At 51.0% G+C, this 27226-nt stretch overlaps 2 protein-coding genes across 14 annotated transcripts in view; one reads left to right on the top strand and one right to left on the bottom strand.

Moving 5' to 3' along the window:
• The window catches only part of IL15RA (interleukin 15 receptor subunit alpha), a 52772-nt gene extending 45175 nt beyond the window's left edge, over positions 1-7597 (top strand). Inside the window, exons 8-10 of the transcript XR_009053428.1 lie at positions 321-426; positions 6926-6972; positions 7491-7597. The gene's annotated coding sequence lies outside the window, so the exon portion shown is untranslated. The remainder of the gene's footprint in view (positions 1-320; positions 427-6925; positions 6973-7490) is intronic.
• The window catches only part of FBH1 (F-box DNA helicase 1), a 58661-nt gene that overhangs the window by 7194 nt on the left and 24241 nt on the right, over positions 1-27226 (bottom strand). For 7 of the 13 annotated variants that reach the window (XM_057733930.1, XM_057733929.1, XM_057733931.1 and 4 more), the window contains 8 exons: positions 25704-25803; positions 25493-25614; positions 23785-23860; positions 22997-23194; positions 22359-22484; positions 21517-21623; positions 13345-13476; positions 11953-12876 (listed from right to left, as the gene is read on the bottom strand). In XM_057733930.1, coding sequence (XP_057589913.1) covers positions 12706-12876; positions 13345-13476; positions 21517-21623; positions 22359-22484; positions 22997-23194; positions 23785-23860; positions 25493-25614; positions 25704-25803 — 1032 coding nt within the window. In that variant the 3' untranslated portion in view covers positions 11953-12705. Of the gene's footprint in view, positions 1-10887; positions 11914-11951; positions 12877-13344; positions 13477-13634; positions 13712-20832; positions 20956-21516; positions 21624-22358; positions 22485-22996; positions 23195-23784; positions 23861-25492; positions 25615-25703; positions 25804-27226 lie in introns of those variants that run through there. The other 6 variants (XR_009053425.1, XR_009053424.1, XR_009053426.1 and 3 more) reach the window with 6 other exon arrangements.

Here is a 27226-nt window from a genome sequence, read left to right as displayed (position 1 = left end):
CATATCAAAACATACCATGGCCCTAGAACTCACCCATCAAGCAACAATGAGCGTCTTGAAAAGTAAGAGCTGTGCTTTCATCTTTGAGTTCTCAGAGACTGATGCAATGCCCTGAAGGTCATTAACAGATGCTAGACCAATACATTAAAAGATCCCTCATCACAGTAAGGCAAAACTTTCCAAGACAGGGTAGCCGGTTCCCAGGCAGAGCTACAAAGGAGGTGATCTGGGGCGGAGGCACACAGCTACCTGTCTCTCTGCGCCCACCAGCTCCAAGCACTGCCTCGAGTTCTACATCTGTCCCCCATTTTTACACACAGTCAGTGACTGATGCCCAGAGGGCTTCGCCTGGGAGGACACAAGGTGATCTGGAAGCAAGGAGGAGTCATGGAGACCATAACCACCTACGCTGGAAGGGAATGAACGGTACACGGGGGTCTCATGGGCACCTCTTCTGTTATATCAGGACCCCCTTCCTACTCCCTCCCACCTGCCCCCACCCGTAGGCTTCCTGCAAGAGTTCTCCTGAACCACCACTCCCCCATCCTACCTGGAAGCCCCACTCCAGCCAACCTGCAGGGTCCTGCAGACACACCTGGCGTGATGCTACCTCCTCCAGTTACCCATCACCCCATCACCGCGTAACAGACCACCCTGCAGCAGCTCCGAAGCACCACCTTTACTGCCTCTGGGGCCGACTGGGCTCAGCAGGCAGCTTGTCCTGTGTCATCAGCTGTGCCTGGGCTGAGCTGGAATGTCTAAGGAGGCCTCTCTCACAGTCTGGGGCCCCAGTGCTCCTCTGCATGAACTCTCCCCCTGGCCAGCCTGGGCTTCCTCACAGCACGGCAGCCTCGGGACAGCCAGACCACTTACAGGCGGCTGGAGGAAGAAACCACCAGGCCCCTCAAGGGTAGGAGCTGACACATTTTATGGGCACGTCTGTTGCATTTTATTGTGCAAAGCGAGTCGCCAGGTCCCCCAGCCTCAAGGGGAGGGGGGATGACAGGAAAGGAGGGAAGGAATGAAAGGAAATCATCTTTGGAGATGATACCACAGTACTTCCCAGGGCCACCAGAGAAGACGGCGTTTATCTTCTATCCCGGGAACGCCAAGAAATGTTGGACGGATGCATGAAGAGAACGATCGGGGGTCAGTATCTTCCAGGCACTGAAAAGAGGCGACCTTTTTATTTTTTAGTGGGAAAAGTACACAGGACCCAAAAGGATCTGGCGAGTTCTACAGCTGTCAGGTCTTTAGCCCAGATGATGTCGTCAGCTGGCCACAAGCCTACATAACTCACATTTTTCTCTCCTGTCATTCCCTGTCCTCCACCACATCTGTCATGTGGAAAACCCATTGCCCTTCATCTTTTTATCTCGATTTGATTTTCCTTGCTCAATAAATAAGACTGACTTTCCTCTTTTTAAACCCTCCTCTAGACGTTAGGAAGTAAGAGAACAGGGACCAAAAAGGCACATTTAAGGGTTTCTCTGTGTTTCTAGTTGCCCAATCCACTTTCTTCAATTCCAGCCTCAGAATTTTGAGAATGTAGCTGAGAATCTTGAGTTTACTTCTCGGTTTTCCCATAAGCCTTGAAGGCAAGACCAGCTGATTCGGATCACAGCATCCCTGACACCTCACATGCGGGAACGAATCAGGAATTCACTGTGTGACCCCTTTCACAGAATTTATAAACATATGGTACCACGTTTAAGAGGGACCTGTGCTTCACACTGTTCACCCCTGAGGGCCTGTCTATAAATCCACCCCTTCTACTCCTGTTGTCTTGAGCTATCTGGGATGTAACGATCCCTCATCGCCAATCTGGGGACCCGCCAACGTGTGGAGGACTCGCCATCGTGTGGAGGACTCGCCATCGTGTGGAGGACTCGCCATCGTGTGGAGGACTCGCCATCGTGTGGAGGGCCCCCGCCCACAACGCAGAGAGGCCGATCTCCCCTCCCCCAACTCCCACCAGGTGTAGGCCCCGGAGCCGCGAGAGGCCCACCAGACGCCCCCGCCTGGTGAGGAGCGCTCTACGCGGGATGAAGGAACACAACAGAACTGATGGAGGAGCGCCCGGCAAGGCGTCAGAGCATCCAACATTGTCATGGCACCCGCCTCCTAGCTCTCCAGGCTGCCTCGGTTCCTACCCGCTTTCCAGATCTAACCCCACAGCTTCCTGTGATTCTACGAGCCCCCAACACTCTTCCGATACATCTCCTCTCTCCTTGTTACAGATTCAGTTTTCATTACTTGTCACTGAGAAGGTCCCACCAGTATGGAATTTGGTACTAGGAGTGGGTTTTGCAAATTACAGAGAAGTAGGGCAAGAAGGGATAGCTTTGAATGGTTATTTGCCTTAGAGAGGAGAGAAAACAGCGTGCGCACGGCTAGCAGCCTGAGATGGGACTCCAGCAGCCCATGGCACGTAGTGAACTAGTTCCCCGGGAGCCACCCGGAACGGCAGGCACGCTGAAGGCCCAGCTCCCAGGGGCTGCACCACCGCCAGCCTAAAATAGTGTGGGCGGAGAAATCCAAGGCCATAGACGGGTGGCTACTATTCATGGCACTGAAGAATTTAGATAAGAGAACACGAGTTCAAATCCCTAAAGTCTCTATTCGAGTTTCAAGCCACAGGCTGAAACCTAGAGATTCTGTAACCACTGAATCGCATGCCTTGGAGATGCAAGGCCGAGAGTGGAAACACAGCTTAAGAGTCCAACTCTTCAAGGTGCTGAATCACATTAGCTTAATTTACAGCTGCGGCAGGTTTGAGAGACCTCAGGGCTGGAAGACAGAGCACTGACCGGATGAGGAAGAGACCCCAGGATTGGAATTAAGATGTAGGGGTGGGGGCTGGGGGGAGGGATACATGGGGAGATTGGGACTGACATATACACATTACTATATATAAAATAGATAATAAGGCCCTACTGCATAGCACAGGGAACTCTACTCAGTACTCTGTAATGACCGATATGGGAAAAAAATCTAAAAAAGAGTGGATATATGTATAGTATAATAGATTGACTTCGTTGTGCACTTGAAACTAACACAACATTGTAAATTAACTATATCACAACTTAAAAAAAAAAAGGCTTGAGGAAATTCAGAGGCTCACAGGCCTCCCAACTCCACCCCGCGGACCCTCCCTCATCCTCCGCATCAGCCCCCGTCTCACCTGCTGACACTGCCCCTCGCCTGCTTCAAGGCAGCCTCACTCCTCCCTCAGCTGAGGAGTCGCCTTTGCAAGAGGACACCTGTGGCCCTGCCCAGCCCCAGACGGCACAGGGAGGGCTTCACCTATTACGGACCCTCAGGACCACACAGCAGCCTCTTCACCTGAATGGCGGCCCCCATGAGGGCCGAGCTCCAGCCTGTCTCCCCACCTCTCCTCCCACCGCTTCCCAGGAACCGGCCTACTGTGTCCCCAAGGGTCAGGCACCATGTTCCCCGTCAACCTGTCTGCCAGTCCTCGCCATCCTCTCTACATAGAATCTACCTTTCAAGAGCCAGCCTGATACTTACCTGCTCCAGGGAACCTTCATTAACTACTTAAATGTGTGAAATCATCCACCTCTGAGCCTCTGTAACCTTTATTACGTGTCCTATAAATGCGGTGTCTGCTGAACTGACCTCACACAGTGGAAGCAGCATAAGACTCAGGCCTCCTGAGTGCCCCGCTCTACCCTTCGCTGGCCCTTCACCTCGGGAGAATCACCTAAGCTGTAAGGACTGACATTCTGTCCTTAAAGTGGGGATAACAACACCTGTATTGTCCTTTGCACAAAGGGGAGATCAGTGAGATATTGCTTTCTGAAAAGACACGCTTTCGAAACTGCATCTCTCTCTCTCTAGACACTAGGGATGCTGTTAAGTGAAGACCTGGTTCTTATCCTTATGGTGCTTAGAGCCTGATCAAAAAAAGAAAGAAAGAAAGGAGGCACAGCAAAACAAAGCAGAGCAAAAACTTCAAACCGCACGTGAGCAGATGTAAATGCCACATGGGGCGTGAGCACGGTAATGTTATACAAGCTCAGGAGAGGAAGAAATCACTAAAAGGCCTGGATGCTTGAGGAGCATTTTAGATGTAATGGGACCTGAGTTGAGGATGGGTGTGATTTAAATAAATAGAAACAGGCAGGGAGGGTTCAAAACAGGGGGAATGATACAGGCAGAGACACGGGCAGGGAAGCAAGTGGCCAGTTCAGAAGAGGCAGCAAGACCACTTGCGGGGCTGACGTGACAGAGGAGGCGAAAGGCCCTGTGCAGCTCCGAGCTTCTCTTACAGCCCTGGGGGTCGCCTGTGACGCGAGCTGGTTCTGGGAGGACTGCTCGGCGACCATTATACACAAACAGAAACAAAAGCGGCCTTAAAGGGTGAAGGTCTTGCAAGCAACTGGATGCAATCAGCAGAACCTCAGGCTCTTGCTCAAGTCCCAGGCGCTACCCAAGGGCCCCCTTCTGATGGACGCCATCACCGTGAACTTGGATGCTTATCTACCCAGGGCTGTTTCTTCACCTCTCTGGGCAGAGGGCCAAAAGCACTAATTACAAAACAAGCGTGGAATCTTCAGAACCCCCTTTGAGATGAATGTGATCCAGAGGGTGCCTGAGTTGCTCTAATTCCAAGTGGCCCAGGGCCATCTGGGCTGCAGGAGGTTCTGGTGTCTCTGGTCTGTTTCCAGAAGCCTTAGAGGCTCAGCTTGGGGGCTTCCCAGGAGGAGAGTTTAGAAAGAATTCTAGCTGCCGCCTCGAGTCCTAATTACAGCAGCTACGCTTTAACTGGCAGTAAAATATGGTTTGAAGAATGCCATGGCTGAGAACATCTGAAAGCCTTCAATGTTTTCTGTTTCTGACAAATATGGGTTTTCTGAAGAGTTGTAGCTCCAACCACCGACATGGTAGTGGGGGACACACCACGGGTTTGGAGATGGCACTTGTTTTAACCCGAGTGCTCCTGTATGTGCTACTGACCGCCACTCTAGAGCCTGGTTCATCACCTGCTCCTCCAGGTTTGTCGGGAGAACTAAATAACGTGCACAGAGTCCAGAGTGTGTGTACCAGGCTAATACACGCTGACCTCGTTTCCTGCGCGAGATGGATGTACGTACTGGACAGCCAGGACCTGGAGGCTGCCTGCCCCTCCTTCCTCCTCCAGCGAGTTCCCACTCCTCAGGTATTAATTCTCTTTCACATCGTCGTGTGCATCAAAGGAAGCGGACCTCATTTCAGACTCCAGGAAAGCAAATCCTGATTATTTTAAGCTACCCTCCTGCTAGCGGCTGGGTGAGGAATGGGCAGGGGACCCGGTTCTGACAACTGAGACGTGGGGTCGGTTGGGGAAGGGTTCCTTGCTCCCAAGGGACACAGAGGACAGGCTTTCTTCTCGCTGCTGCCTCTGAACACACTGCCTGATGAGATGCAGACAGCCAGCTGCGAGAAAGCCAGCTTGGCGGCAAAGCTGACACTAGAGACAAAAGGGAGGCCAGAAACGGCCCGGCCTCCTCTGCGAAACCATTGCTTTTCCTGTTCAACACCTTTTAGAGCTTTTGTCCAGGGGACTCACAGCCCTAAGTGTCCTGACACTGAGTTTGGTAACAGAAAGCGGGGATGGTGTAACTGACCTTGAGACGTGAGCAGAGGGGACAGGACAGAGGACAGTGAGGTCCCTCCACTTCAGGCCAGGAAGCCAGTGGCCCTTCCTCATGCAGCCCTGAACCACTCACAAGAATGTTACTGCTTCTACCACGGGGTCCAGATCAGGAAAATGTAATACTAGAAGAATGATTACATAAAAAAAATCCAGGACAACTGAACTGGACATTTAAGAAAGGAAAAAAACAATCCAGAATGTTGAGTCATGTTGGCTACTTCTTGGGGCCTTGGGTAGGTCCTTTAAGGGATGACCTTGGATGAAGGCAGAGCAGTTCACAGGCTTCAGGAAGAGGTCCTGTCCATTTGCAGCCCAGTTACATTGATACTCTGATTGCAGCGAGAAACCCCTGAAGGGTTTTCTGTTTTTTTTTTTTAATTCTTATTGGAGTATGGTTGCTTCAGTGTTGTGTGAGCCTCCACTGCACAAAATGAATCAGCCACACACATACAGATGTCCCCTTTTGGACCTCCGTCCCATTTAGTCACCACAGCGCATTAGGTTGAGTTCCCTGAACTATGCAGTACGTTCCCAGCAGGTGTCTATTTTATACACAGTATCAATAATGTACGTGTGTCAACCCGTCTCCCAGTTCCTCCCACCTCAGCCCTTTCCCCCTTGGTTTCCATACATTTGTTCTCTGTGTCTGTGTAAGCAGGGCTGGGACATAATTTAGTCTTCGCTTTAAGACTGCAGGTCCCTTCCCAGGAGAAGGGAAGGGGTGGGGCCGGAGCAGCTGAGGATGCTGGCGCAGGCCAGGGGGAGGGGAACAAGGCGGCCTGATCCAAGGGTCAGAGGCTGGAGAGACATGGGTGCACTCAAGACAGTTCAGAGGGAGAGTCACAAGAACTTGCGGTGGTGCCACTGACTGAGGTGGGAGGGCGAGGGGGAGCCCGGTTGGGGAGGGGGGGTGTCTACACCACATTCCTAAAAGCCCAGAGGCTCCCGGTGACTAGGAAGGATGGATGGAAACGTCCTTGAGGGAAAGCAGTAACCACAGGAGTCTGACTGGAGAGGTGCCCACGGTAGTCCAGGTGGTCGGCCCCGGGGCAGGCCCACCACCACTGCAGGAAATGGTCGGGCCTGCGACACACACAGCTGGGGACCAGGCTCCCCGGGTGGGCCGGGATCCCACACGGGACCTTGTACGTCTGTCCACGTTAGTGTTTAGTAAACTATGTTTAGTAAATCTAACCCCTTGCCTCTCCCTTGCTCGGTGCTGATCTCCACGGGGCCGTTGCTCCTCCCTGTTGACGCCTGCACCAGACTGTCCACACTCCCTCTGCAAGACCTCACCTGGGACTTCACTAAAAGTGAGATAACCGTGTGGGAGCCACCTGGACTTCCTCCCTAGTCACTCACCTGTGCACTGACCTGCTTTCCCTTCTATCTCAGGTCCCAACCCTCCCATCAACCACTTGGGTCTTTTTTTTTTTTTTTTTTGAATTTAATTTTATTGGCTGTGTTGGGTCTTTTTTTGCTGCGGACGGGCTTTCTTTAGTTGCGGGGAGTGGGGGCTACTCTTCATTGCGGCACGCAGCCTCCTCATTGCTGTGGCTTCTCTTGTTACGGAGCACAGGCTCTAGGCGTGTGGGCTTCAGTTGGCACCCGGGCTCAACAGTTGTGGCTCACGGGCTCTAAAGCGCAGGCTCAACAGTTGTGGCGCACAGGGCTTAGTTGCTCCGCGGCATGTGGGATCTTCCTGGAGCAGGGATCGAACCCATGTCCCCTGCGTTGGCAGGCAGATTCTCAACCACTGCGCCACCAGGGAAGCCCAACCACCTGGGTCTCCATGCTCACCTCTGCCGTTTTCTTCCACTCAATTCCCTAGTGCCCTCCCTGATGCCTCACCTCTCCCAGCCTGGCTTCCTGACACTCGTCCACGTGGACGGTGTCCGTTCCTCCACCTCCCACTCGTGTTCCCGAGGTTCAGCACCCAGCACAGAGCTGGAGTCAGGCTGCACACGGCGCCCCCCAGAACGCAACCCGCCTCCCCTCCCGAAAGGAAAGCGTTGCAGAACCCTGCGGCTGGTTGTTTGGGTGCATATCTCTGGATCTGTAAGTCATAAACGCCCAGGGACTTCTGTTTCTTCCGGTTTCAGGCATCATGACCGACTTCCTACTGTGGAAGCAGAAGATGGAGCCTCCCCTTCTCCACCATCACACGCCTGCTGGCTTCCGATGGGCACATGCAGACACTAGTAACACTACGAAAACAGACTGTGCAGCTGAGCTGCGTGGCCAACCATGGTTACTTTTTCTCCCCTGTACAACCCGTCCCTTTACGTATTAAAGACTTAGGCACCTCGTTTCCCACCCCACTTGCTCTGCTTTCTGTGTTCATCCCCAAGTCCAGCGCGCACACTGCCCTTTATGTAAATATCCTGCCCCGGTGTCCCCGCCCTCCTGGGCTGGGCTCCCTGTTTCCTGGGGAAGGTCCTCATTCCTGACTGGTCCTTCACTTTGCTGGAATTCAATCCTCCTGTAGCTTCCTGAAGAAGGGGCCTGGTGGATGACATTTTTACGTGTGAAAGTGCCTCTGTTCTACTGGTCCTTTGGTTGGGTTTGGGATTCCAGGTTGGGAGTCACTTCCCCTGGGTTTTGGAGGTGCAGCTCCGCGGGACGGGGCCTGCATGATCTGAAGACGTTTTCGTTCCTGGACCTTTGAAGGCGGATGCCATTCTTCTTTCTGGGAGCCTGTAGGATCTTTGCCTCTGGTACTCCTGAAACTCCACCACAATGGACTTGCTAAGAAATTTAGAGGTTTTCTTTTCCCTGCACAGACCATTTCTTTAAGTTGATTCTTTTGTTTGTTTGGATATCCCACCTTCATCTTGGAGGCGCTTTTCCAATGGCTGGTGACCCACATCTCGCTGGTTTGCTGCTCCTGTTTAAGAGCTGAGCACTGAAAACTTGTGTGAAACGCTGAGCACTTGGGTGGGGTCTGAAGACGGTGGGTCCTCTGGTTGGCCAGTCCCTGAGGAAAGTCTGCAGCTGAAGCCGGTTATATTCTCTAGAGAAGGAGCTGTCGATCTCCCACCTAGAGGGTGTGTGTGTGTGCACGTGTGCAAAAAACTGGGACGCGGACTCCGAACCCCCCAAGGTGATGGTCTTCGGAGGTGGGGCCTCTGTGAGGTCACAAGGGTGGAGCCCCCGTGATGGGGTCAGTGTCCTTATAAAGGGACCCCAGAGAGCCCCCTCAGCCCTTCCTCCAGGTGAGGACATGGCGAGCAGACCTCATCTGTGATCCAGGAAGAGGGTCCGCAGCAGACAAACACCCGCGAGCGCCCTGATCTCACCCTCCCGGGCCCCAGAGCTGTGGGAGCCGGTGTCTGAGGTTCCCAAGCCTTGCACTGCGGCAGCCCCGCCCTCAGCGGCAGAGACTGTGCACTGGTCTGCCTCGCCCACCCCTCACATACGACAACTCTAAACCCTCTGCTTCCAGCCCAAACCGCTCTGTGTACAGACGGACACACCTGTCTCCCCAACAGCCTCCCGGGCAAATCTACTCGGGTTTCCCATCAGCACCCAAACCCAAAACGTCAAAACCAAATCCATCGTTTTTACACAAGCCTACTACATCCTATGTTTTCTGTCCCAAAGAAGGGTACCCTCACCCACCTGAAAACAGGCCAGAAAGCTGGGGGTCCCGTCAGGATTCCTATCACCGACTCGCCACCCCCACTGAAGCACTAAGTCCTATTGATTCTACCTTTTAATCCCGAGAACAGGAGTTGTCAGAATTCTGTGCGTGTCAGAATCCCTCGCAGGGCTGGTTAAATGCCAGCTGCTGGGCCTCAGCCTCACAGATTCTGATGCAGTGGATGCAGGTGAGGAAGAGAACGCACGTGTCTGTCAAGTTCCCAGGGGACGCTGACGCCGCCCACCTGGGCCCCACCTCGTGGTCCATCCCCTCCTCGCTGGACCCACTTCACCCGTCTTGGTCCAGCCTGGCAGCGGTCATTTCTTGCAGAGATCACAACTCTGAGCCTCTTAATTGATGCGACCTTCTTAAAACATCCTCCAGTCTACTGCTGGAATGTTCTTCCTGAGAAGAAAATCTGATATCTTAAAATTTCTCGCAGACTCATAATGTTTGAGGATACTACCCACACTCCTTCATGTCCAGGGCCCTTGCTACCCAGCCCCTCCCTAGTCTGCTCCTACTGTATACACTCTCCAGCCCCACACATCTCATTTCCCCACATCTTTCTTGCAGAGACACACCTTTAGTGACTGCAACGTTAGTTGCTGATATTCTGTGATATTTTAAAATTTCTCTACACCAATATTTTAGGTTGGTCAAATACCATCACCTAGTTTTTTAAAAATCTAAAAACTGGAATATGTTTTGAGAATCATTATGTGAAAGGACAAACTAATGCCGTCTACCATGCACTATATTTTAACACTTCTATACCAAGAATAATTTTTATTTTATTTCAAATACCTTCTAAACAAATGGAATATAATGTAACAGAAGTTGTTTTTATATGAGTAACTCTGCATCAGACCCTCTATACACATGATAAAATCAAAGAAGATGGAGACAAATCAGAAATCTGAACTTTGAAACAAAAAACTAGGACTTGCTCTCAGTAGACTGCACATTCTTAAACAACTGAAAAGAGCTCCAAGTTATCAAATAAGAGGGATTACTTAAAAATTAATGAACCAAAGAAAAATATTTGGAATTAGCTTATAATTATTTTTTCTCCCAGTTTACGTGGTATAAAAACAAAAACTTCTACAGAAAATTGTGCACAAAAATACATTCATAACTGAATGAAATCATGGAAGCCCCATATTGTAAAGACTATACCTTATAAAAGATCTAAAAGGTTTTCATTTTCATGTAGTGTTTATATTTTTGAATAATGCTTTCATTCTTTCCATCTAATCACTTATATTAAAATGATAATGGATACTGAACACTTAGGGGTATGGGATTAAGCGATGCAAACTACTATGTATAAAATAGATAAGCAACAAGGACACACTGCAGCACAGGGAAATATAACCGTTTTTAATAACTTTAAATGGAGTATAATCTATAAAAATATTAACTCACTATGTTGTACACCTGAAAATAATATAATACTGTAAATGAACTACACGTCAATAAAAAATTTTTTAATAAAAATAAATACAATATAATTAACTTTATAAGCATATTTAACAAAACTAAGTTTTATATAGGAATTTCTATCTTAATAAACTGATTGCTGATTTCCTTAAGAAACTAAAATAAATAACATTTCTATTTTTACTGTGTATTTAAAAACTGTTTTTCTATTTGAAACACACCATTTGATTTTACTGATTTTTAAAATTCTTAACGCTTAAAAAATAAAGTACCAGTATCAATCCCTGGATCCTATTATTTTTTAAATAAGTACCAAAATACTAGTGCTGACGTTTTGCCCTGGTGGTGCCGTGACCACAAACACCTTCGTGCTGGTCCTTCTTTCTAGAATATTCTTCTCTTCTTTAATAGCTAACGACTCACCCCGTTATTAAACACAGCTCCAGCACCTCCCGCTTCGAAGGTTCTCTGACCTCTCCTCTGATAGAGACACCCCTCCCGCCCCAGGGCAGCAGTGCGGCCCCCTCTCCGGACGCCCCCCACCCCACACCTGTGCGGCCCGCCTCCAACACCCCACACCGCATCACACTTCTTACTACCACCTCCAAGTTAGGACCACAGTTAATTCCAGACGTCCACGACCAGGGCCCTGCCCCACAACAGGCCTAGAGAATTCACAACTTCTCCCAATAAGCTGCCTCCTCTCTGGCTGCTAAAAGCAGATTTCCAGAAAACACGTTCACAGGCCCCGCCTGCCACCCACCCCTCCACGTCCCTCTTTTGAACGACTCTAAGCACCGTGACCTCCAAATCCAGTTTCCTTTCACATGCTATTTTGTTCCAAGTTAACCAAAAGCACTGCATGAGGCCAGGCCAGGCCAGGCCAGAGGAGTGGAGGAAAGCGCCCCGTCCCACCTGCGCCCTTGGGGCCCGCGCTGCGACCTCTCGGCCACGTGCAGACGTTAACGCGGCCCTTGCCCTTTCCAAGCACCCAGCCCGATCCAACAGCACCCCTGCTTTACTCACCGGCCGGCTCGCTAAGCTCCACTAGAGGCCTGACGTGGGAGAGGTTAGGGGTCTGCTCTCCACTCCGCTGACTGGGCTCAGACTCTAGAGCCGGTGAACTCTCTGGGCAATGCCCTCACCTGCCATCTGCATCCCTGAAGTGCTGCATGGCAAAAACGTAAAAATACTAGATCCATGTACAGCTAAGCGACGTGGGTTTCTCCACTGGTCTCTATTAGAACGGCTTGATTACGACCTCCACCCAGCATCCCCAGGCAGTGAACCAGGCCCCAGCTGCCCGGCCCGACCTGCCCCGATGTGGCTGGCCCGCTCCGCCTCCCTCTAAGGTGTTTCTGACCTTCTGCTCTACCTGTGGGAACAGAGGCGCCTAGCTAGTGTCACTCTGCGCTGGTCTTGCTGTGTGTCATGTCGCCTCCCCGTGCGGGCTGTGACCCCTGTGATGACCTACATGTGTGATCCCCATGGTGTGAAACATCTCATTTCTGATGTGTCCACTGTTGCCCTGGACATGAAGCCTCCTACTCTGCTTGGTGTGTGATGGGAACAGTTACAGAGCTTTGAGAGGAGTAAGCGGAGCGAAGGAGAAAGTTGGAAAAAGTCCAGAAACAGCAGGGGTGAAGGCAGGGGCCGTCACACAGTGGAATGCCAGTGCTACAATGCCTGTTTAATCGAAACCTTGTAATAAAAGTTTAAATACACAAAATGTCTTCTTTTTTTATCAAAAGACCATCCCCCACGTCCCTGGCCTGCTGGCGTGGAGGAGGGGTGGTGGGGTCTGGCTACCTCCAGAGGTGGAGACATGGCAGGTCCAGCTCCGGCCGGCTCCGTCTTCCTCTGAAAATGCTCCGTGAGCGAGTCCAGTCGCGGGAAGGGAGCCCCTACACCGCCGTCCACAGGGGCAGGCGTCTGCCCAGCATCCTGGCCGAGGAGCGCCTCAGAAGACGAGGAAGAGCAGGGCCTCGTGCCGGGGCAGCACGATGTTCTCCACGGTGCGGTCCATGGCGCGCACCTGTGCAGGGGAGGCGGTCAGGAAGGCCAGAGGCCCGATGCGCTGCTCCACGCACGAGTGGCACAGGTAGCCGCCCTTGTTTTCCTTCCTGTTGCTCTGCAGGGCGGGACGAGAAGGGGGGAGTGGGGACAACAGAAGGACAAGCGTTTTCCACCAAGAAGCGTGAAGCAACCACCATTGGCGCTGCCGTGATGACTTGGATGTTTTCAGGCCCGCCGCGCGGCCCTGAGGCCACACCACCCCCAGCACAATGGCCCGGGTGAGCTCTGCTCTATCGTGTCCCCCAGAACGTATCAAGGCAAAGGAATGAAGGGCCAGGAGAACTGGGCCCCCAGGCGAACAGTCCTCACCTGAGTGTCCGCACAAGCCCACCTCCCAGACTGCCACCCAGCCTGGCCCCACTGTGTCTCATCTGTGACACTGAGGCCGGCCGGACACCTCTGGGCCTTCCTCGGGGAGGATCAGACAAGCTTGGCTCTCACCGCCCTCACCCACAGCCCAGACGGGCACACTGACGCCTGAACTAAACCCCGCGGAGAGCAGAGGCGGCGGCCAGACACGTACGTAGGTGATGGGCAGCTTCCGCATGGTGAGCACGGCATCCACGGGGATGGCGTTGCTGCACTGCGCCACGCAGCAGCGGACCCCACCCGCCTTCAAGACGTCGCTCGTCAGCTCTGCTTGCAAGAAGTACTCCTGGGAAGGAAGAAGTGGGGACCACAGTTACAGCAGAGCCTCTGCCACCTCCTCCTTGGACACCCCAACAGCTGAGGGGCTGTGAACACCCCGAGATGTCGCACAAGTCCCAGAACGAGAAAAGCACCAACCACCACATCTTCCCTCCGTTTCTCTACCTTTTTCATGCCAGAAACACCGTCTCCAAGAGATATTCACAGCTGGACCCAGTCCAGCTGGGTTCTTATTAAACCGGCTAGTTTAAAAAAGAAAGGTTTAATGGACAAATGTGAAACTATTGGCTATAATGATTTTTCAGGACTATTTCTGGATTTTATCTTAGCTGACCTGTCCCTGAATCATTACAGACAGTTTGTATATTCTCTTTACATCCCAGGTGAGCTTAAAAGACATGCACACATCGGTCCTGCCTGTCTTCCTAAGCCTTTGGCTGTCCTAGTGGGCAAACACTCAATCTCTCTAAGCCTCAGTTTCTCCATCTGTAAAATGCACATAACCCAGCACCCACTTTGCCTGGCTGTTGTGAGGCAGACACACAACACGGTGTGCTAAGTGCTCGGCATCTGCACACCATGGATGCCCAGATCAAACTCCAGGCACCTCCCAGATGGGAAACACTGCGAGAACAGGGACCGGGGCCTGGCCTGCAGCTGCCCCGGAGAAGGTTAACAAGGTTCTAGCACACCAGTCAGATCACAAATATTTATGGACAAAATAATTATGATTTCATGTTTTTTTGGATTACAACTGGCTATTGATCCAGTTTTTGCAAAATCCATGTCCAAGGTTCTAATCCACATGGTTCTTCTCTTTTCCAGGCTCCGCCTACCTGCTACAGGAAAGAACAGAAAATATACAAACACTTGTGTTCCCGCCAATCTGACTGAGGGAAGTCCTTTCTAAAATAAAATTATAGACTTTCTTGCAGTCCCCTCTGCCCGCCTGTCGTCACATTCCCTCCAGGGGAAAGCAGCCTCACGAACCTGGTGTGCATCCTTTCCAATCTATCCTACGCCGCCTTCATCCTTAACACACATTTCTAAGAATGTAAGGCGTCATCCTACAGGTATTTGTTTTCCTAAGTGTTATACTGTCAGTTTGCTTCTCATCTGGTGCATTTCTTTACGTGCTTTGCAGGATTCAGTCACCTCACTCTCCCACATTTTATCAAGGCAGTCCCTCTGTGTGGAGACTGACATCGTTTCCAAATTATTTCCCACGACGCAGCAATGAATGTGCCTGTACATGACTTCCCGCCCACACGTGCAAGGATTCCTCCAGGGCTCTCTATCTTTTCTGACCCCAGTCCACACCAAGAAACCCACACAGCATTACAACTCTACATATACACACACATGTATAAAAGACGGAAGTCGGTTTCACAAAATAGAATGTAACCTCATGTGCATTGTACTGATTCCTCCTTTAGACTTTATTCTACTTCACTTTTTTGAAAAAAGATCATAACCCACTAAGGTTCCTAAGTCGTTAATGAATTGCAATCTACAGTTGGAAAAACACTGCTGCCGCGTAGCAGTTTTCAAACGTTTTGGTCTCAGGACTCCTTGACACTAATAGACATTAAAGGCTCCAAAGAAGTTTTGTTTCCATGAATTACAGCTACTGATGTTTACCTGATTAGAAATTTAAACATTTTAAAATGTTTATTAATTCATTTAAAACATAATAAACCTATCATATGCTAACCTGTGTTTTTTTATGGAAAACAACTGTATTTAAAAAAAAGAACCTTAACAAGGGACTTCCCCAGCGGTCCAGCAGTAAACACTCTGCCTCCTACTGCATGGGGCATGGGTTCGATTACTGGTTGGGGAACTAAGATCCCACATGCGGTGCAGTGCGGCCAAAAAAAGAAAAAAGAAAAAAAACAAAGGATCCATGAAAACAAACCAGCTGAATAAGAATAAATAAACAGACAGACTGGACAGCTAATATGTCAATTAGGAATTGTGTTCTGCCTATAACACCTAAATAATTGCTCAAATAATTGCAGGGTTAAAAAAATTTTTTTAACAAGGAGAGTAGCATTGCTTTACATTTTTGCAAATCTGTTTCATGTCCAGCTTAAAAGAAGACAACTGGGCTCCCATCTCTGCCTCCAGGTTCGATCTGTGATGACAGCACACCATGTGGCTTCTGGAAGACTCCACTGTACACTTGAGAGCATTGAGGGAAAGAGCAAGTAACGACCCAGTATTATGAGAACAGCACGGGGTACGTGTACAATGTGTATAGTGAAAGGTTCCCCCAACCACACTTAGAGAACCAGTTCCCACCCCCCGCCACCCTGGCCAGAACCTGAAAGGACAGACTTCATTCTCACCCATCGGATTATTTTAGGTTGCATTTCCCTGACCACCAGGGAGGTTGCATACATTATATATGTGTGTGTATACATATATATACATATATAAATGTTTTAACAGACTCCCTGGCCCCTGTGGCTCCCTTTGCCCATTTACCCACCAGGTTGCCCGTGTCTCACGAACATGCGGTTCTTTACAGCCATGTGGGTCCTGTTTCCCACAATCACATAAGCTCCTGGGGACAGAGGTCTGCGCGCGCTGCCCCGCCCTCGCGCGCTGCCCCGCCCTCGCGCGCTGCCCGGCGCACAGCCGTGCTCAGCAGGCACCCGCGGCACGGCCGAGGCAGGCGTCCCCTCCACTCAGCAGCAGGTCTTTTAACGTCCCGCAAGGCAGCAGCCTGCAGACTCGCCTCAGTTCACAGCCCAGCCTCCCCACTCACTGCCTGTGCACCTTTGGGCAAGTGACGTAACTACTGTGTGCCTCAGTTTCCTTACTGGTAAAACTGGCAAAACAAGTGCATCACAAGGAGGTTTTTTTTAAGGGTTAACTAAATGTTAGCTATTACTCTATCACACTGAAGCTTCACGTCTTGAGGTTATCACATTTGCCTGCTTTATGATTTCCTATTTTATGTCACACTTATTAACCTCCTCCTAAATGCCAGGCCTCCCTCGGCCCCTCCTCCTGGAGGTCAACGTCTCCAAGACAAGTAGCCGCCTTTGAGGACCCCCACGCTTCTCCCCATCGGCTGTAACACAGCTCTCTCATCAGCTCATCATGACCCTTCTCTAATCGCCTCCTCTGACGTGTGGTGACTGCCATTCTGCCAGTTTTACAGACTAGGAAACAGAGGCTCAGGTGAGGAGTAACTTCCCAAGGTCTTGGAGCGCCCACGGGGAAGCCAGTCTGAGCCGGGTCCGTGGACTCGGGCCCGCAAAGCCCCGCTGCAGGAGGGGGCGCTGCCGCGCGTGCTCGCCGCGCAGGCCCTGTCCTAAGGAGGGGCCTGGGCGCGGGGTCACAGCCCACGGCGCGGAGGCTGGGAGGTGTCTCTGCACAGCCAGCGTAACTCCGGTCATCCGATAATTCAATAACGCCATGAGCCCCCCGCTTCCTCAAAACTTACAGAAACAAACGGTGATCACCTAGACTTTCTAAGGGGGTCAGAGAAAAAGGAGGCTGCCTGTCCTACTCTCGGTTACGGGGAAGACCAGGACGGCTCATCACTTGCAGGTGACAAGGCAGCAGGAAACAAGGGCTCCCTTTTGTTCTAAATCCTCACCAGGCACGACCTGCTCTCACCTTCTCCCAGTGACTACCCCGTCTCCCCCCCCAGAGCCTCCAAGACCCGCCGGGAGCCGAGGGTGGACGTAGCCTCTTCTGAAACATGATGTCCCCAACTGGATCCATACTGCGGCTGCGATAAAGAAAAAGCAGAAGTCTCTCCACCCCGCCCCCCCACACAAGGTCCTCCAGAATTAGAAACCTCTGGTCATGCCTACGGGCCCTATTTCCGGGGCTTCCTCAGAGCCCCGCTGTGGGCCGACAGATGTTTCCCAACCCAGCCTCAGTAAAGAGGAAGTACTTCTCTAGAGCTCGTGTTCTTTTCTCCATGGAGAAAACTCATTTTCCCCATAAAATGCATGCAGTGACCAACTGATCAGCTTCCAGTCAGCTGTAAAAAGCCTATTAGGCTCTAACACATAAGTTGTAGGCGTCTAAGGTATACAATCCCTGTGATAAATTTGTCAACATCTAGGAAAATGGCCCATCCATATATCCTTTACCCAGAAATTTAGATTGTAGATATGTATCCCCAAGATGCACTGGCAGAAACAGCAAATGACTTGCGCATAAGACTATTCGTTGTGGCAGAAGACTGGAAAGACCCCAATACCCATCCGTGAGGAGCTACATAAAGCACGACAGATGGACGCAGTGAACACTAACTCAGCTGCTAAAAGGAGGAGAAAGAGCTTTAGAAACTGATAAAGAGTGATTTCCATGCCTATTTCTCAGTGACAAAGTGAGGTAGAGAATGTTATAGGATGCTGCCTTTTGTGAAAGGGGAGAATAGAAAAATACATATACACATATTTGTTGATATTTGCAAAAAGAAATACTGAAAGAGAAATCAAAAACTAATCTTTAAAAACTAGCTATCAAGGATGGAGGGAGAGAAAGTCTCCAGTAGACAGAGAGAGAATGAGACTTCTAGGGATACACCTGTTACAAAAGTTTTCACTTTGAAAACATAAGTTTTATACATTCAAAAAAGATAATCAAACAGGAAAGCAATTCTTTTAGAAACTGTAGACAAAGAAACTTCTCTACCTGCAATTAAACTGGTGACCAACCCCACAGCGCCTTCAGAATGTGATGTTCTGACGACACATCCTCAGTGGGAGATGGGGAAACAGAGCTGGTAGGAAATCTCAAACTCCACACAGTATTCTGTCAACAGTAATACTGGTATTACTTTAAAACTTCTATACACAGAAGTGTGAATAAGTAATTAATAAACACTGTTTGGAACTAAGATTTTCAGTGTAAAAGATTCAAGCGTAAAAGAAGTAAAAATCCTTAAACGTTGAAACTGATTGGGCTGGAGGATTATAAACGTAACCGGCCGCCGGCTCTGACGCTGCAGACACAGGGCAGCCTCACAAAACGCGGCAGAGGGACAGCGGGTGCAGGAAAGGTTCGCAGCTTGTGGTGCACACCCGGCAAGAAATTACGAGGAAACCTGAGGCAGTGCTTCTCCTGGTCAAAGCTGGGACAACGGCCACCCCTGGGGCGGGGCGGGGGTGCTGCGGACGGTGAGACCCCCAGGGAGGCAGCGGGACGCCTCGCAAAGCCACTCTCCTGACCTGGGTGGATGCCCACCTCATTCTAGTTGCAACCTGCACGTCCATTTTATACATGCGTGTTACATTTAACAACAAGAAGTTTAAATTAAAAACTTAGGTTGGGATGATCAGTATGAAATAATCAGAACTCTTGATTTTTATTTCCTTTCAAAAATACAGATCTCCTAGCTCTGTCTACTAAAAAGGTGGACAGTCTGAGTATCAGTAAGAGGGAGAGAGTGTGAAATCACTGCCTCCAGGTGAGACGCAACACAAAGTAAAGCCACCTGCCCCCGCCCCCCACCATGTAGGATTCCAGCCAGAACAGCTACCCCACATCCAGTCACACCCCTGCAGTGACTTCCAGTGATGGGGGACCCAGGGTGGGAGACCACGGAGCAAACCCAGAATGGGGGACGTTCTCAGGGAGCACCAACTCTGTTTCCACAAAAAGACAGGAGCTTCAGAAAGGACAGAGGGGGTCCTGGAATGCTCTAAATTAAGAAGCTTAAAAGATCTAATAACCAAACATGTTTGGATCCTGATTTGAACAAATCAACTGTAAAAAGACATTTTTAAGATAATCATAAAAGTATGACTGTGATCAGGCAGTAGAGGCTGCATGGAATCATAAATTTTATAAGGTATAATAACAGGACTGGTTACAAGAGAAAGGTCCATGCGGTTCTAGAGACGTAGACTCCAAATATACACAGGGGTGATTTATACATGGGAATTCGATATACCATTTTCTCAACTTTAAAGCGTCTCAAAATTTTCCTTATGTAGCCGACGTTGTGAGATGATATTATTACTCTACAAGACCTCTGTTAAAAGACACTGGTGTGACAATTTGCTTTTCTTACAGATCTAACCACTACCATAACTCAGGTTCTACAAGAAAACTATACTACAGGTTCTAAAAAAAATACGATCAAAGTTTACTCAAAAACTCACACAACGGGTAGAGATTATTTGTACGTAAAAATTACTCTCCTACTTCACTCCCTAGGGTACTGGTTTTAGAGGTTAAAAAAAGGCATGCTTATCTCTAAACCAAGAGTCAGCAAACGACAGCCAGAGGCCAAATCCGAACCAGAAGCTGCTGCTGTCAGTAGCCGTACTGGGACGCGGCCCACCGTTTGTTAACAGGCGGCCAAGGCCCTCCCTGCTGTGGCAGCAGAGTTGAGGAGATGCAGCAGAGGCCACAGGTCTGCAGAGCCACAGGTATCTGCTGTCTGGCCCGGACAGAGAGATCTGGCAGCACTCTGCTCTGAGTCCTCTCTGGAAACCCTGATGGGTGGCCCAGGTGTCACCAAGGGTGCAGCCAGAGGAACAGGCTTCCAGCTCTAAGCGCTGACACGCGAGCCATCACACACAGTGAGGCCCAGGTGAGGCAAAGCTGCTGCGGAAACACGCAGCTGACTTCAAATTCCAGAACCATTCCTACAGCCAAATAGGCCTGTCTCAGAGAGGCGTGGACCACAAGTGCCAGGGCTGGTCGAGACACAAGTGCAATAAAAACGCAAGGTCAGGAGCCTGATGCAAGCAGCTTCTGCGGCCGTGGTGGGTCACACAGAGCATTCACCTGCAGTTGCGCCCTTTAAGCGCTGACACAACCTTCCTCAAGTGCGTGGAGAGGAGCGCTGCTTGCTGGCGTGTCTACCATCCAGCTCCCGGCCGAGGACACGGGCCCTGCGGGGCAGGCATTTCTCCTGCCCACCGTCACCCCCCAGGGCCTAGACACACACCTGCGACACATCAGCCGCTCTACAGATACCCACCAGCGAGCATCAGCGTTCTGTGTGACAACTCTGAGGCTGCGGACACCACTCACGGAAAAGGTCCACTGCCCCCCACCTCCCCCGGCCCAGGTCCCCCGCCGTCGGCAGCAAAGCTGAGATCCTGCAGCTCCCAGGGTTCCCACCTCTGAGAGAACACGCGCTGCGGCACCTGGACTAAATCCTCCCGCTGTACAAAACCTCACACAGTTTAGAGATGGCTAAGGAAAAAAGAGTATTTATAGGGACTTCCCTGGCAGTCCAGAGGTTAAGACTCCACATTTCCAATGCAGGGGGCCCAGGTTCCATTCCTGGTCAGGGAACTAGATCCCACAAGCTGTGCAGCATCGCCAAAAAAAAAAAAAAAGAGTATTTATAGTCCCTTTTACATGTAAGTTTTACCTTTCAGCTTTAAGAATCTTTGGTTCAGGGAAAGATGGACGAAGTAATAAGCACTAGCTCAAATTTCTGTTCTAGTTTCAACCTGAAGAGGGTTGAAAAAACTGAACAGCTTCTCCTCCAGACCTTGAAAGGCAGAAAAGACATGGACGTGAGGCGGTGGGGGAGGAGGCTGGCTTGTGGGGGGCGAGGAGGGCGGGCGGACGCTTCCCTGCCCCTCACCAGGGACAAGGACGGGGCCCGAGTCCTCGCTCTCCCGGGCGGGGACACACTCTGCCCGAGTCTGCAGTCCAGTGGTGGCGGCAGCTGCTGCCAGTTCCAAAGGGACCCGGGAGCGGGGGGAGGAGGTGCAGACACAGAGGACACTCTTGCTGTCCTTCCCCAAGAGCGCTGAGGCTAACCGAGCAGCGAGAAATTACCAAACACATGAGCGCGGCTGGCATTTTAAAAAGAACTTTTAGAACTGGCTTAGGAAAGACTGTAGAAAAGAACCCAGGTTTTTGTTTCTTTGGTTAGGAAGGACCTTCTCCCACTGGCAATCGGCCTCCGTGAGCCCGAGAAAGAGAAGCCCCTCTCTTCCGACCCAGACCCCCAACCAAAGGGCTTGAAGGCCCCGGGCTGGCTGATCTCACATTCAAACCCGGTAAAATTCGAACGTTGTTAAAGTAACTTGTGCTGTCCTCTTACCCCAGCCAAAGTCAAAATGTTCTCCAACGACTTGGTCATGATGAGACGCTTCTTGGCACGAGTCACTGCTACATACAGTAAATTCCACTCGTCCTCAGAAAACGACTCTGAAGAAAGCAAAGGGGAAAAAACATTATCAACACAGAAGCCTGCTTACAAAAACCTACGTTCTCATCTAAACGTTTACTACGTCCATCCCCTCCAAAAAACCCTCACGATTTCTGGCTTTATAAAAGAAGATTTCCTGTAAACACCAACTCCAAAAACAAACAAAACCTTAACACACTAGGGGCACAGAACACCCAAACTGTGACTCCATGACTAACAGAGAGCTTTTGTTTGTCTGTTTGTGGGAAAACTTCAAATGGTTTTATTCTGAGACTTAAAACCAAAGCAAGGGCACTGACACTCGGGAGTCTCACAGGCAGCCTAGAGTATAAACTGATGCAAAAGCGGACAAGCGACAGAGTGCTTCCGCCGACACCGTGCGTGATTGTCGGGCCTCTTTAATAAAAAGGAGAATTAATTAAAGAAAAACAACTTGATGAGCAGCTAAACTGTATGTTTTAGAGCTTCTCTGTGATGGTGGAAAACCCACCGCTGAAGAGCTGGTGCAGGTTAAACAGGACACATCGGATAAACACAACTGCCCTCTGAGCAGCCCTGAGGGAGGTGGGCCCTGGAAGCTTTTTTTCCAAACACACAGTCTAAGAATAACAAATTTAGGGCTAGGAGGACTTTTTTGTTCTAGAGGATCCTTTCAAGGGGCCACACCGTCCAAGAAAAAGCAAGGCGGCCCCCCAGCGAGGCCTCGGGAGGCCCCAGGCCAGTGGTCTCCTCACCGACTCTGAAGTGGGGCAGCTGAGCGAGGTTGTGCCTGGCACACGGCACTTTCACGAAATCGTCCAGGACGTGCACGGTGTCGAACTCCAGGCCCTTGGCCTTGTGCACGGTGCCCAGGATGTACTCTGCAACAGAGACACAGCGGACGGTCACACGCAGCCGGTGGGGAGAGCAAGCAGAGAGGAGAAGAGCTGACACTGCCCACCGCGCTCCCGAAACGCTACCTACGTTTCCTTGGCTGGGTGCAGCTCTGCAGGAAAAGCGGGAAAGAGGAAACCTCAGTCAGAAAGAAGAAAAAAGGGGGAGAGACAAAAGCAAGACGGGGAAAGTAGGAATGCGCTGCAGGTGCTGAGTACCCTGCAGAGCCCCGGCCCAGAGCTCACGGCGACTGCCCCCCCACCGCCCGCTTCCTACCCACGAGGGGACAGAGGCCCAGAGAGGGCGGGGGGTGTGCCCAGGGTCACACGGTGGCAGTGTTGGGACCTGGGAGCCCCTCCTGCTGGCTGGAAGTAGAATAGTAATAAAGGGGCTGCGGGAGATGCAGCCACCTAGTCACCCGCGATGTCCACACGGCGAGAGGCACCGGAGCCCAGTCGCCCCGCCCCCGGGGGAAGGGAAGAGCGCCCGTGTCCCTCACCTGCGAAGTCCAAGTCCTCTATGTGGCACCTCTCTATCCTCTCCACCAGCTCTGGAATGCGGATGTTGTACTTCTCCACGACCGCGATCTTGGCTTCCAGCTCCTTGTCCTCGGCTGCGGTCACGTACCGCTTGAAGCCGCTGAAGCCCTCACTGTGCGCCCACCTGCTGATGAACCTGTCTTTAATGACGAGGTTTCCTAGAGGGGACATGCGCACGGGTCAAGGTGGCACAGGCTGTGCCCACGCGCGTTCCTAACCGACCACGAGATAAACGAACAGTCTCAGAGCTGGAGGCCCAGGTCCAGGCCTGACAGTGCCACGAACCCGCCCCGGGGGCCTGGGCAAGTCAGCACAGTGACCAGTGGCGTGGCCCCGCCAGCTGCAAACGCTGGGTCAAGAGCCCCGCCCTTGACATCCCTGCCTGCTTCTCAGGGATTCGAAACAGCACAGTCATGAAAAAACAAAAGTGCTACAGAAACGTCAGAAAGCACGGCATGGGGCCCACACAGAAGTCTCGGTGTGTGAGGTCACCCAGGCAGGCGGGAAGAGGGCGGGGAGGGCGGCCTAGGGGCCAGCATGAGAGACACATTGACTCCTGGGAAAAGGGTCTGGGAAGAGCTGTCGGTGCCTCTGAAACAGGAGGCCTCGGGCAACCCACGGTTGAGGGGAAGAAGCCGCCCCAGCTCCTCCAGAGCAAACGAGAACCGACTCAGAACTCGCCCGTCCACCCGCCTCCCAGCCCGTCACCGCAGTGCCTGCATCCAGCCCACACAGCAAGGGTACTCACGTCTCTTCCGTTCTTCCTCCGGCTGAAGAAGCGTCCAAATATCAATGATTCTGTCCAATCCGAAGGATCTAATTCCCTGAAAAAGTTTTTTGGTGGGATTTTTGGTGTTTTGCTGTTTTTCAGTTTTTGTTTGGTTTTTGTTACTGTTGTGAACAAGACAAGGTAAAGCAAACATAAAGGCGGGATTCTGAAATGAGATAATTGTACCCAAAGCATAAAGACCGCAGGAACCTTCGTCAGGCACGAAGCAGAGGCTACAATACGGCCTGTACACTCAGGACGCCCCATGCTAAGCTCTGGCTGCTCCCCGAGACTCCTCCGACGTTTAAAAAAAAAAAGGCAAGAACTAGCTGTGGGCTGCTTTCTTGTCAAAGAGAGAAATTTAAATCATCTACCCTCCAGGAATACAAAACAGCGCAGCGAAGAAAAGACGAGACCTGAATACCGAGTGTGGAGCACGAACACTCGCCCTTGTCTCTTCTGAGGAAGGAACCAAACTGTCTACAGGTACTGGATGTGCTAGAAGGTCAGCTCCTGGGGGAGACAGCCCACCTTGCCCAGGTCAGCCCACCTCCACCTGGAAGCACGTGCTGAGCGCTGACTGGGGCCCAGGACAGAGCCAGAGGCTCCATACTCCAAGGGTTTAGATCATTTGGAGAAGGGACACGTGAATAAGACAGTACAGATTGTAACTATAACCAGAAGTGATCGTGTGTGATGACACAGGTGGGAGTGAGAGGAGAGGGAACAACTTCAGACCCTGCCCGGCGCGGAAGATGCTCCAACAGCACCGTTTCCTTACAATAACGCAGATGCTGAACTAAGCCACATCCGCTGAGGAATGCTGTAAAGTCATTCGAGTAGCAACATGAGAGGAAGTATGCTCGTGGGTGGAGTGAACACACATACTGTTTTATGTGCACAGTTGCTCTAAATGCAACTGTGGAAAAATATGCATCTGTGAGGCCAAAGACATAATTAGCAAAAATGACAAGTTTTACATAAAACACTAAGAGTGATTTTTCCCTTTTAATTTCCGAAACTTCTGTAACTTGGTTACACAATCTTTATAAATTAAAAAAAGAAGCATCAGAAATCTTTTGACTATAATTCACTTACTATATGCACTGAGGGCCTACACACAGTAGGCGCTGGAAAATACATTTTCCATAGATGAACTGGTGAATGTCTCTTAAACAAAAAACTCTGCTTCCAAGAGTTAAAAACGCTGTACATGTCACTCAACCCTCCCAGCTTCCCCGCGAGCCGGGCAGTGTCGCCGTCCCAGGGACAGAGGGGCTGGGACACACACAGTGGTCGCCTGACACAAGGCACATGCCCTTGGTGGAGAAGCAGAGCTAGAGCCAGTGTCCACCCTGCGCCGGGGCCCCAGCACCTCCCAACTGTGCCCTCACCTCGCTTGTCTTACACGACTGACCAACACACCCCAGAACCCTCGCAGGCAGCCAGCAGCCCTGCGTGCACACAGGCGCGAAGGGCATTCGTTTTTCTTTAAAGAGCAGAGAAACAGGTCCGCAGTCCTCACTGGGCCTGACGTCACAGGACTTGCTGGACCAGAAGGGCCGGGGGAAGGACTTCACAGCGCAGACTCGGGAAACACACTGAAACACCCGCGTGCAGGACGAGCCTGGGCTGTGTGTGCTGGCCACGCTTCCTGTGAGAGCGGAGAAGGGAATCGCACTCCTACCCCAATCAGGTGTATCCGGGCAGGCACCTCTCCTTCCGTCACCCGGACGGCCTCGTCAAACACGTTGGCGTTGGTCCGGGACAGCAGGGCCACCTGCCCCTTCGTGTCACCTCGAATGCCACCTTTTGGGAGAGAGCACACACTGTAGGGCAAACCCAGGTAAAGAGGAAAGCTAACCTGTGTAAGAAACAAGAGTAACTGAAAGCCTTACTCTGATGGTTGCCTCCAACCAAAGTCTTCTTTCTTACTCGCTTGCAGACGTCCAAGATCGTAGCTCCCACATAGGCAATTTCCACACCAAACCTAAAACTCTGCAGGAGAACAGCACAACGAAAGGAGTTAACATCCCCCTGAAGAAGGAAGCACACTGCTGTCACCGCCAAGGCCTGGCCTCGCCAAGCCCGTGACCATCCCTGATCGCCTGACCTGGAAAGGGTACTTGGAAATTCCCCACTGTAAACCCACTTACACGAACAGGAGCTTGGCAAGCAAAGGATCCCTATTCCGAGTTTTCACCGCAGCATTTTCTATCTCGAAACCTGAGAGTTACCTGTTTTTCTTTATCTCTTGCCCGCAAAGCCAAACCTTGACAATCTTCCACCGTGTTTTCCACACTCTTTGTTACCACTGCTCCAAGCGCAGCTCAGAAACCCCAGTCTCGTGCCTCGCCTACCTGGCCTCTTTCCCTCGTCTCCTCCCTCTGCCCGTGGAACCTCTCCCTCAGGCGTTCATCAAGCCCTGTGCCTCGCCACAAAAAAGGAATTGCAACCCACGAAGAAAAAGGTGACGTGTGGACGTTCAGGACCTCCACAGCCTGGAGAGCCTTAGCCCCTCAGTTCCCCGAGACCAGCAGCAAATTTTTTTTAAGCAAATCTACCATTCTTTCCAAGTCGCACCTAACGAAGAAGTGTAAATTACACAGGAGATTCAGGGAGGAAGCAGGGCCTCTCCCTGCCGCTTCAGGCTCCCCCAGCATCAATTTAAACCCTACATAACTGGCCACGGGAATAATCACCATCTCTCAAGCGTACCCTGCCCTCCCCCTGCTGTGGTGCGTGGCAAAATAAATTCCTACCCTTCAAAACACGGCCCAATGCACTAATTCCTTGACCACTGCAGTTGGAAAGACACCATTCTTGCCCAAGCTCATGGTGTTTACTGCCTTTTATACTGCACTTATGTACTGCACTTATAACTTTAGGTAATGAAGCATTATATGTTTTGGTGAATGTCAATGACACAGCCTAAGGAAAACAAGACTGTCAACAAATAGTACTTTGTTGCTGTAGAACTATTCTGAGCGAGCCACAGCCCAAATTATAAAGATCCAAGAGTCCATACAGATACAAACAAATAAATGAATAAATAAATAAATAAATGGAAGAGAAGACACAAAATCTCCTCTGCAGAAGAATTCCAAATACTCTCTGCAGACACTCCAACCCTTGCTCCGGAGTGAAGACTGAGGGCGGTGACCTCCTTCAGAACATACAGTGTTGGGGGGGGGGGTCACTTCACAGCGGAAGGGACCTGCCGAGCACCAGTGCAGCCAGGGGACCAGGACATCATCCGTCGTAAATCATGTTGACAGTACAGGCCCTCCATAGCTTGTGACGAAAATGGCAACTTCTCTTCCACAGCCTTCCTCCCAAGCATCAGTGTAAGCACCAGACAAATGCCCACAGAGGGGTATCCGACAAAATGCCTAACCAGTCCCCTTCAAGGTCACCAAAA

This window comes from Hippopotamus amphibius, chromosome 4 (genome assembly GCF_030028045.1).
Source record: "Hippopotamus amphibius kiboko isolate mHipAmp2 chromosome 4, mHipAmp2.hap2, whole genome shotgun sequence".
In the NCBI taxonomy this organism is placed as follows: domain Eukaryota; kingdom Metazoa; phylum Chordata; class Mammalia; order Artiodactyla; family Hippopotamidae; genus Hippopotamus; species Hippopotamus amphibius.
Note: the sequence above shows the minus strand (reverse complement) of the source record. Positions and strands in the feature narration are given on the sequence as shown.